The sequence below is a fragment of the Tachypleus tridentatus genome, chromosome 13 (genome assembly GCF_004210375.1).
Source record: "Tachypleus tridentatus isolate NWPU-2018 chromosome 13, ASM421037v1, whole genome shotgun sequence".
Classification (NCBI taxonomy): Eukaryota; Metazoa; Arthropoda; class Merostomata; order Xiphosura; family Limulidae; genus Tachypleus; species Tachypleus tridentatus.
The window spans coordinates 165,122,068-165,134,341 of record NC_134837.1 but is presented as its reverse complement, the minus strand read 5'-3'; the positions used below and the strand labels follow the sequence as shown (position 1 = coordinate 165,134,341).

Sequence of the window (12,274 nt, the reverse complement as noted above, 5' to 3'; positions counted from 1 at the left end):
TTTTTATAGATTTAAAGACCGCTAACCTAATTAAAATCGTAAATTTGCTCCAATTGTACTATAAAATATGTATATATAACTTTCGATCAAGGCTTAACAGCCAGTTCCAGTGGCGGATCTAGAGCTGATCGAAAGGGGGGAGAGGGCAACAACAGGGTGGAAGGAGACCCGCGAGCGATTAGGGAGGATCTAGGGTTATATTAACTTGACTAGCCTTCCCTCCTCTCTGTTCAGCATTGTAATATATTTACAATTATACATTTATTTTAATACCTACGCTTGTTTCAGTATACTTTTCTTTTTGCATGTGACATGTATAATTGACTTTGCATTGCGCAAGTCCCATCTGTTCTCTAACTTTGTAGAAGATTCTTGAGAGTAAGAATGAACCATATTTGTTTTTACGCGTTTTCGAACATTGTTGAAGCTTCAAGAAACTCGCGTGATTCGTACAAAAGCAGCTAGTTGAGAGACAGTAATAGAAGAAGTTTATTATTATACAGCTACAGACAGTGAGCTATAGGCCTCATAAGCCCTAATTGTAATTAACAACTATTAATCGAAAAATATAGAAGTGGACCAGAAACATCTATAGATTTCGAACATTACAAACCATTCAACTTCAGTGAATTAACTTTAGACGTTAGTAGTTTTATAATGATATCATATATTGTCGCCAATGAAAAGCTTACTAGTACTTCAAACTTAGCCAGCCGTCCAAAGAGTATACAGGTGCAACAACAAAGAATTAATTTGCTCTCCATAAACGTCGATAAAAGATTCAGTTCCAGACAAGATATAAGACTTAGTATTGAGTAAATTTGTAAAACTCTTGTATAGAAACCATCATTTCTAACAACTATTACTAATAATCGTTATCATAACTTTTTGTGTATTAAAATAGAAAATTGTGTGTATCAATATTGTTGTCAAGTATTATAAATTTAATACATATTATTAAGGTTTTCTTGAATCACCTTCCCTCGAACAACTAGAAAAATAAAACAAATTGACAAAATCCAAGAATTAGAGGTAAAAATAAATCAATGAAAAAAAGAACTAAAAAGCATATTGATGAAATATTAGTCGATGATGATTTGTTGTCTGAGGAAACATTAGGAGAATACTCTAGTGTCCTCATTAGCCAATCAAAGTTAACTGATAAATATAAGTTAAAAATTCAGCTAAAACTAAAAAAAAAATAATAATAAATAAATCGAGACTGAACAAGCTCGTTTCAAAGTGAAAAACAGAAAGAGTAAGCTCTACCGAAGCGGAAAGAGGAAGTAAACGTCTCGATGCAGAACAAGCCCGTATCAAGGCCGAGAAAGAAATTAGACTGGAAGAAGTGGAAGTTAGACTCAATGCCGATCTACCAAGGCAAAATGATAACTTTGAACTCAGACAGTATATCAGTACCACCAGTTAATGAAAGTGAAGTTGATAAATATTTCCAAAATATTGAGAAAGTTGCCTAAACCATAGAATGGCTCACTGATAAATGGTCATCATTATTATTACAGTATTTTAACTGGTAAAGCCCAAGAAGTTTATACTGCTTCCTCTCAACAAGATTGCACTAATTATAAGGTTAAAGCAGCTTACCTCAAAGTATATACAAGTTAGTACCAGAGGCTGATCTTCAAAACTTTCGAAGTTATTGCGATCAAGTTAGTCAAATTTGTATGGAATTCGCCCACGAAAAAGAGGTTTAGTTTGAAAGATGGTGTAGTTCTATGCGTATTGGCAACAGTTTCGACAAACTAAGACAACTATATTTAACTGAGCAATTTAAACACTGTACAAGTGACGACCACAAAACTTATTTGGATGACGCGAAAGTTGGAACACTACAGGAAGCAACTGCTCTTTCTGATTATTATACTTTAACAAATAAAACCACTTTTCATTGAAATTGCGGCCCGACATGGCCAGGTGGTTAAGGCGCTTGGCTCGTAATCTAAGGGTCGCGAGTTCGAATCCCCGTCACACCAAACATGCTCGCCCTTTCGGCCGTGGAAACGTTATAATGTGACGGTCAATCCCACTATTCGTTGGTAAAAGAGTAGCCCAAGAGCTGGCGGTGGGCGGTATTACACTGCTAACTTAGGGACAGCTAGCGCAGATAGCCCTCGAGTAACTTTGCGCGAAATTCAAAACAAACCAAGCCATTGAAATTGAAGCCATCTCATCAAAAACCAGTACCTCTCCAATTCACTAAAGTTGAAGATTCTTTTAATAATTCCAGCTCTTCTAGTTCGAAATCTTCAGACAGTCAGGATAAAACTTCATCAAAGTCATTAAGGCTTATCTGCCATTTTTGTAAAAATACCTGCCCATGTTATATCCGATAGTTGGAGTTTTAAAGAGAAAAAAAAAAGAGGTAACACCCAGTGCATTTGTTTCCACATATGGACACAGTTTCGCCAGTTCATCCGATGTTTATTTTGCCACTGATAAAAAGGCTGTTGTAGTTAGGTCGGAATTTAGACCTTATGTATTTGTTGGTTTTGTGTCTTTGACATAAAACACTGCTAATCCCACGCCCATACGTATTTTACGTGATACTGGGGTGAGTCAATCATTGTTGTATTGCCTTTAGATTCCAGTTCTACCACTGGTGAATCTGTTATTTCTCAGGGTATTGAAAGTGATTTATTAGTTTTCCTCCTCATAACCTTTCTTTAAAATCATATCTTGTTTAGGGACCATTTATGGTTAGAGTAAGACATACTCTGTCAATTTAGGGTTTATCGTTATTGTTAAGAAACGATTTGGCTGGGAGAACGTCGTTGCTAAACTCAAAATGATTAGCGAGCTGATTACTGTTTCATCTAAAAATCTAGAAGTATTTCCCTTGTGTACTGTGATTCGAGTTCAGGCTTAGAAATTGAGTAAAAAAAAATATAGACACATGATCAGAGGACGATATTATAGATTTGTCTCAGACAATTTTTGGATCCGACGAGAATCTTGTGATTTATTATCCTACTGACAATTCATTGGTGATGAGCATGAGGGATTTGATTTAGCTGGGAAAGTTCTGTTTGCTAGAAGTAAACTGATCTATGAGCACTATTTAAATGTGCAAGCTCAACGAATGAACTGGAGAAAGTTCTAAATGGTTATTTTTTTTCAAAAATGGTGTTCACATAAGAAAATGGAGACGACAAAATGTACGAGCTGCAGTCTATCAAATCGTTTTTCTAAAAGCACATCATTCTGATACATTGAAAGTTGTGAACAAGACATGTGACAAAATTATGAGACATTCCTTTTGGCCGAAAATTAGGCAAGTTATTTCTCAGTTTTGTAAATCTTGTCATATTTGTCAATTGATCGTAAAACCTAACGAGAAAATTCCAGTTGCTCCTTTGAAACCTATCCCATTTTTCAAAGGAGCCTTTTGTCTTGTGATTATTGATTGTATTGAGCCAAAAATATAACATTTGTGTTTAAGTACTCTCACGTGCTACGTGATTTTATTATCATAAGGGTATTTGTATTTACTATGTTATATATTGTCATGATTTTCAAACTGCTGTATAATTCTTTCACAATGTATATATATATATATATTATATTTTAGTTAAAAATTGGCGTTATTTGCCAACAAGATTGGCAAATATCATAAATTTGGTCCCCCGCTGGTACAGCAGTAAGTCTACAGATTTACAACGCTAAAATCAGGGGTTCGATTCCTCTCGGTGGACTCAGCATATAGCCCAATGTGGCTTTGCTATAAGAAAATGCAGACACGCACTCATAAATTTAATACATATTAACATTTAATTAACTTCTTAAATTAAAATGTGTGGTTATTTGAAATAGTAGTACGTAACGTACATAACACCATAAATTGCAGAGTCGTCCGAAATAAAACACTTGAATCAGGTGACCAATTAATATACATTAAAATGAAATCATTTCAGAAAAATCAGTGGAAACCAAATATTCTTCTGAATGAGTTTCCTTCTCACTTCAATATGTTATTTTAAGAGTTCAGTTATATAAGGACAAAAGAGGAATGATAAAAAGTACTATTAATTAACATAATACTGCTCGTGGAAAGATTTCTTTGCGTCGTATCTTCGTACCAAGCGAACAATCTATAACTTCTTTCAACATAGAACATACTACACTATATTTCGCCATCCTCCAGGTGTTATTCTTTATGTGATAGTTGTGTGTTTTCTTTACAGCCTTGAGGACAGCTGGTCTCTCAGCAGTGGGATCAGTGACACTACAGCCGAGCCCTGTACAGACGATAACATGACAATCTCGTTATACTCGGAAACAAATGTGTACGGTAGCTCAAAACATTCGAAGCGCGAAAATCTCCCGTCTAAGAATACACTACAGTGTAGTGATCCTAGCAGCAAAGTTGGTGGTGACAAGATAAGGAAGGAGGATAACCTGAGGGGATCTTCCACAAGCAGAATGATTGACACCAAGAGGACGAACAGCTCGATGCAAACTGAGTCAAGCGTCTTTCAACAGATGTCGTCTGCTGCTTGGAAAAAATACTTAAAACAATACGAGTCGTCTTCTCAAAGTGTGGAAAATCACGCAAGTGATGAAAGAGTGAGAAATATCGACACCAATAGAATAAGAGGCAAAAATACCTACTCGTATGGATCCACGAGCAGGAAGAATGGTGTTTGTAAATATAATGACACTGACGGACACAGGTCTAACCAAGAAGTTCTCACTGCTGTTTTTGAGAAACGTAGAGATCGTAATTTGAAGGATGATGATTTTCCAGGTGAAAAGTGTTGTTCAAGTGGTAGGAATGTGAGTTCCAAGCCTTTCACAGAATTCTCAGAATCGTTGTCAATATGTGCTCGAGATGTGCGCCGAGTTCAGGGGCCTCATTCAATGTCTGGATCGACCTTGAACCATGGTGTCCTAAAGAGACCAATAAGTACTTCGAGTGTTTCATCTAATAGTAGCGAGAAAAGTTGCGGATCAACAGAACAGAGATGTAATAATAGTTCATTCGAAAAATTGACAGAAATAACCAAAGATAATGAAGTGGGTCAGTTCGACGAATTAGATGGAAGTCATACTTGTGCTGTCGCTCGTTCTCCAACTATTCTAGGTAATGAAAAACTTTCCCGCCAACCCGATCAAACTCGTAGTGATGATAAAAGAAAGACAAACACAGAAACGCTCGTCAACACTCATAACAATGTGAATGATGTATACTTGTTTGACTCTTTTACACACTTTGGCAAATGTAATTCGCTTGGACGTAGAACAACTTCCAAAGCTAAAGCACTTACTTCTCCAACTTTAAGCTTACGTGACCACATACTCCAACCATTCACAAAAGAGCGTTCTCTGGGATTTTTTTCTCCTTTAAAATATAGTGATGGAGACACGGGAAACTACGTAAGCTTAGATCAATCGGCGGTTCTGTATTCGCAACAGTCAGGATCACCAAGCCTGTGTAGTAGGATCCGTTACAGTGGTGGCTCTGTTGCCGATTCTGTGAGCATTGTACCAGTTACACGAACTTGCACTAGGGGCGGCTTGACTGAGGCTGAAAGTTCGGAGTCCTTGTCATCTGCCTCATCCGACTTTCTCTATCAGGTAAAATTTATCACTCGCTTCTCCAAACACACAACATCCAAGATTTAATGTTCACACTATTACATGTTTTAGCTATAAAACTTCCTTTATTTTTCGTTGTTAACGATAAATACTAATTATTGAAGTGTTTTCTAATTTGAAACAAGGTACAAAAATACAAAATTCGCTAATTTATCAAGTTTATTTTGTCCGTATTGTTAATTTTGTTCAGCTTGGGATCTGAACGTACAGTTTCGGTTATTCCGTTTAAAGTTTCTGAATTAAGTGGTTTAAAAAATAAATTATTGTTTTAATAGCTGCTCGCCATTTCAAGTGTTTTACACTTTTTATCGTTTGGTTTCTTCGAAAAATAAAATACAGCATAGCAGTAAGCTAAACAATGTTTGAAAAACATAAATAACATTGGCTTATTATTACTCACTTATAAACTATCATACGCAGCATGTATGAGACCACATTGTTTTTTATTTACCACTGCCAGGAAATGAGATATTTCCTTTTTTTTTCTTTGGTGGGTTAACAGTCATTAAGATTCAACTTGATTATGGAAATTACTTTCAAAACGTTGAATTTTTAAAGTTAAGTGGTAATTGATATAACAATTACTTTTTCCGATATTAAATTTTACTCTTTTTAGAGAGCGTCACGACACTTGTTCCCCCTCTCTCCAGTTAACCCTATTCTCCCAGTACCAAGTAGTCGATGTGTTACCAATGCTTCTGGTCACGTAGGAGGACAACTATCTAAGAGTTCCAACAGAGATGTCAGCAGTAAGTATGTTCTTAATAATTAGAAGTGTAAAAAATTGCTGTTCCAGTGTCTTCAAAATAAGTTTTAAAAAGTCGACGTTATTCTTAGTATGTCCGATGAGTCGTTTAAAACACTAAATTACATTTCATACAGAGAAACGCAAGGAGAAATAATTGTTACTTTTGGTTTTATTTACTCTTGAAACAGGACACTTTCGGCTTCCTACGGGACCATCTGGTATTAATTCTTTTCCATTCGTAGTTTGATTGATAAAAAGATTGACATATCTTTGTGCACTTATTTTCACTCTTTTCTATTTTAGTCTTTCTTTTCTCTTCTTTCAGCCTTTCTTTTTCAGTCTGTCTTTCTTTCTTCTCTGATTACATTCTTCCCCTTAATTCGTGTTGTTGCTAAACAGACTCTCAGAGTTCACTGTCTTTTAATTAAAGACGCTCTCCACTTTCAACCCATTTTATCAATACTCGCTTGAAATTATTATACAGCGCTATTTGTAATCTCTACACTTTGCGCTACTACTACAGTTGAGCGTACATAGGCCTACTTATTTACGCTCTCGTGTTTTCTTCTATCACCGTTTACCATCTTTTAATCCTGGCTGTAGTTCGCCAATTGTCAGAAAACTTTTGACTAGTAGCACATGTTTTCAAAATAATACGTTGAACTAGTTAAATGTGCGTAAAATAAATTATTTTGTTTTCTTCTTGTTGTCAAAAATTCATGTAGGTCTATAAAATTCTTGAGAATTTCTGTTGACAAGCCGAACTATTTATCTCTATTACTATTGCCAAACAATCCGAGCATAATTCATTTATGTTTCGTCGAGTTACCATGATTGTATCCTAACTTCCAAAATCAACTGCTCCTTTTTATATTTAAGTCTACTTCCAAATAATAATCCACCTTTTGTCAAAGCCAACATAAGCAGGTTTAATTTCATTAAAACTTTGAGTAACTAAAATGTTATTCTTGTGTGTTTTACCACGCCCCAGCATGGTCAGGTGGTTAAGACGCTCGACTCGTAATCTGAGAATCGTGGGTTCGAATCTCCGTTACACCAAACATGCTCGCTCTTTCAGCCGTGGGAACGTTATTATATTACAGTCAATCCCACTATTCATTAGTAAAAGAGCATCACAGGGATTATCGGTGGGTTGTGATGACTAGTTGCCTTCCCTCTAGTCTTACACTACTAAATTAGGGATGGGCTAGTGCAGATAGCCTTCGTATAGCTTTGCGTGAAATTAAAAAAAACAATAACCTGTTTTAACACAGATTCACTCTGATATATATCAACCGTTAGATCGATATTAATCGTTAAGCCTTCCACTATATATATATATATATATATATGTTTATTACTAAGTAGTCTGCTTACCACGTATTCTTGACGTCCGTAAATTTCCCGCAACGTTCTATAATCTTAATATTAATGAGTTATAAAAACAACATAGGGCTTTTAACGAGTTATGTAGCTAAAGTTGTTATAAAATTTACCATAAAGTATATGCTTCTAATTTTTTTGTTATGGACAGAACTAAATAATCATAGAATATTAACTCTCAAAAAGTAATAATATCTACACTAAACAGTGTAGATAAGAATACTAAAATCAAGTCACATTTTTGTAAGAATTCTTCTCGAGCTAACACAGCATACTATTTTATTTTATAATTGGAAAGAATTTGACAGCAAATTTCATACACGTCGGAGCTTAAATTACTAATATTAATGCTCGTATAATTTCGAAAACTAATGTATTTTTCTTGTAGTGCACTGTTCAACTTTATCACTTACGTCAACAACCTCCTCATTGTATTTAACGGTAAGTGATCTGAAAATTTCAAATAGTTATTACTTATTCTAAACTAATGAATAGTATTGTTCAAGATTTTGAAATAATTTTATGTCATTATTATGTGTAACTGTGTTACTTAAAAATTACCAGTAATTACAACTTATTGCCACGTTTACACAAAATGCTTACATATAAGAATAATTTTTTTAAAAATATATTACAGGAACTATATGCATATTCAAAATATTGCACCTTCTCTATCTCTTTTGTATGACAGAAGGTGTGTGTGTATTGTTTGCAACCGACCAAATTATCTAATTAATAGGTCAGTATTCATTCGCTGCTAGAGGGCATTCTCTAGCGATACAAATATGCGAATGTGCCACGCTGTGTATCGTTCTTTAGTGGCCCGGCATGGCCAAGCGTGTTAAGGCGTGCGACTCGTAATCTGAGGGTCGCGGATTCGCATCCCCGTCGCGCCAAACATGCTCGCCCTTTCAGCCGTGGATGCGTTATAATGTGACGGTCAATCCCACTATTCGTTGGTAAAAGAGTAGCCCAAGAGTTGGCGGTGAGTGGTGATGACTAGCTGCCTTCCTTCTAGTTTTACGCTGTTAACACCCCTACGAAAAGTGGGGCCTAATAGGCCCCAGAGCAACTTAAAAGGTTATTAATATTAGGCTAATAATTTTGTATTTAAATGAAATTGCCATTTAAATCCATTAATGAATGGATTAACGAGATTCCCACTGTCCCTATCTACTATCTAGCGAAACCACAGCCAGGGGAACGGGCTTAGAGAAATCAGGACTAGAAACGTCTTTTCGTAGGAGTGTTAAATTAGGGTCGGCTAGCGCAGGTAGCCCTCGAGTAGCTTTGCGTGAAATTCCAAACAAACGTCGGAACTCTGAGAAATAGTTAACTGTTTACCGGCAATAACGTATTTAATTGCGTTTATGTTTCTAATACGCTATTACGTTCAGCATAATTAAAAATGTTTTGCTCCTAATTTTCATTTGTATTCGATGTCCGGTGCTTCACGTTGCAGTGTCCAACAGTAGTCAGCAAACATTGACGGATTCTAGTTGCCCTGATATCGTTTTTCCATTGTGGCAAAACTGAATATTTCGATGAAACGGTACGTGATGGGCAAATCTGGATGTGATTTTCGTGATCAGCAGCCAAAAATCTGTAAGGAACACCCAACAGTGTTCGAGAAGCAAAAACTTTCTTGTGCAGTGTAATTGGTGTCATAAATGCTTATTATACCTGACTACCCCTCTAAAACAAATAAAATTAATAAAACAATTTATTTTTGCAGAATTCGAGGGTTAAACTTGTGTATTATTTTAAAACGTCAGTCATCTTCGTCCTTAGAACGAAAGAGTTTGATAAAGTTTTATTCTGACATCACAATAGCAACACACGTTTATATAAAATACACGTAGGTTTGTCTTACGGTATTTTCATTTAAATCGGGTGAAAAATCCATCAGACTTCTGCGGGAAAAAAAAGTGGATTTCGAAGTTTTCACTGAAACTAGAAATTTTGCTGTCAGACATTCGTCCTCCAACTGGTACAATGGTACGTCTATGGATTTACAACGCTAAAATCAGGAGTTCTATTTCCTTCGGTGGACTCAACAAAATAGCCCACTATGGCTTTGCTGTAATAAAAAACAAACACAGACATTAAACCTGACCACGGTTACCTTGTATCTTTGTAGGCCGGGTATTATAGGGGCTGTTTGTTTGTTTTTAAAGAAAAACCACAGTGGGTCATCTGCTGTTTCCACCAAAAGGAATCGAACTCGTTATTTTGACGTTGTAAGTCGACACAAACTTAATCTGAATAAAGTTTTGTGTCATTGGCATCTTTTTCAGTTTTTAGTAAGGTTGATTTTGTTTTTATGGAATTGAAAATCAGACATTTTATTTACTCATGCTCAATCACTGAAACTCCTAAACGATAAAAATTCAAAAATATCATTTTTACTACAACGTTTTTGATCGACATGCGTTTAATTGTGTTACATACAGGGTTTTATTTGAAAGGTAACTTTATAATAAAATTCTTTAACCTCACGTATACATTTTGAAAATAGGTTTTTAGATGTAAACGAAAGAAACATTTAAATATAATCATTTCCGCCAGTTTCTGAATTTATGCATGTATTTTTTTTAATCTATTGCTACAAAGCTTGTTTCACATAATTGGCAGAAATGAGTATATTAATTGTAACACTTTTCTTCGAAGTTTCTTTAAAACAACTGTAAAACTATGACAGTTTTATAACAACAGATTTTAAAATAAAAGCATTGTACGGAATAAAACCTAAACTACAGCTAAGCTCCTCGATTTAATAAACACATTATCAGCTACCTAAACTATCATATTTATCTTACATTGTAATTTAAAATTAAAGACAACATTTAGAAACTTGCATTAACACATTATGTAAGTTTTTTTGATGTAAAATTAGACCTTAATCTTACAATGTATTATTTGAAGTATGAAGTATTTATTTGTTTTTTCTTTACATAATACCTATGATTGTATTTTTCTTTTGTATTATATCAAAGCTATCGGTTTACATTTTGTACTAACTGGAGTAACCGTCCACTCGACGGAACCTGTGTAAGTAAATTCATAATTAATGAGAGATTATTTTAGGACATGAAAAGTTTCTTCCCTAAAATGTAATTGTAAAAAACGTCCATAAAATCAGCAAAACACAAAATGTGAAATCGTAAATTTGCATGCATCTGCATGGGCCCAACAAACCTTCATACCAAATTGTGTAAAGATTCAACCAAACCTTCACACCAAATGGTGTAAAGATTCAACCAAACCTTCATACCAAATTGTGTAAAGATTCAACCAAACCTTCATACCAAATTGTGTAAAGATTCAACCAAACCTTCATACCAAATTGTGTAAAGATTCAACCAAACCTTCATACCAAATTGTGTAAAGATTCAACCAAACCTTCATACCAAATTGTGTAAAGATTCAACCAAACCTTCTTACCAAATTGTGTAAAGATTCAACCAAACCTTCTTACCAAATTGTGTAAAGATTCAACCAAACCTTCTTACCAAATTGTGTAAAGATTCAACCAAACCTTCTTACAAAATGGTGTAAAGATTCAACCAAACCTTCTCACCAAATTGTGTAAAGATTCAACCAAATCTTCATATCAAATTGTGTAAAGATTCAACCAAACCTTCATATCAAATTGTGTAAAGATTCAACAAGAGGGGGTAAAACAGTGGCTTAAACATCCATGATAACAACAAAGTGCAAAACTGGAAATTTTGTATTTATCTCTCTATGGAACCATTGAACTTCCATACCAATTTTGGTAAAGATCCATCTACACCATTTGAAGTACTGTTATATACATATAGATTATTTAGCAAATATAGTCAACACTTTTGGATGTATAGCTTTCGTAACTTTCTTACTTAGCATCCTGTGGGTTTCTTCTTTTGTTTTTCTACAGACTATCTATGTGTCAGTGTGATTAGACAACTAATGTCCTTAAAGTAGCCGTATGTTAACGGGTCCGAAACACTATATCGACATCGTGGGGTAAAGCTCGGAGAACAGTGAAAGAAATGCAATTTATTTAACTTGTCTACGTTTAAAAGTGATGTTCTTGTTTCCTACACTCTTCACACAAAAGACGTGTGTTGTAGTCTAATATAATTGGCTACATACACGAAAACCTTTCATAGACATATTATTCTGAACTCTCTCTCGGAACCTGTATAGTACACGATACCTGAAACAATTGTTTGACAGAACTTTGAGTGTGTGTGCGTACGTGTATACTCGTATGCGTGTACATTTTATAAACAGCGAATCGCTGAAACGATTCCCACCAAAACTGGTATTTATTTTTATTTCCCTCATGGGGAGCCTCATCAGATGATCTCAGAATAGAGATCTAACATCCCCCCCCGTTCATCCTCTTTATCGTCTTCGTACGTTGAACGTGCACTTACCTCATTTAGTCTTGGTTATAATGGTATTAACTAAATGTTCTGTGAAGTATATGTGCAATAAGTTGAATATATTTACAAGCAAATAACAAAATTATAAAGTATT

The 12,274-nt window shown here is 35.0% G+C and overlaps 1 protein-coding gene across 4 annotated transcripts in view; it reads left to right on the top strand.

The window, feature by feature from the left end:
* LOC143237656 (neuron navigator 2-like) overlaps window positions 1–12,274 on the top strand; it is a 120,972-nt gene that overhangs the window by 34,867 nt on the left and 73,831 nt on the right. For all 4 annotated transcript variants that reach the window (XM_076477147.1, XM_076477146.1, XM_076477149.1 and 1 more), the window contains exons 2-4: window positions 4,203–5,595; window positions 6,233–6,365; window positions 8,136–8,188. In XM_076477147.1, coding sequence (XP_076333262.1) covers window positions 4,203–5,595; window positions 6,233–6,365; window positions 8,136–8,188 — 1,579 coding nt within the window. The remainder of the gene's footprint in view (window positions 1–4,202; window positions 5,596–6,232; window positions 6,366–8,135; window positions 8,189–12,274) is intronic.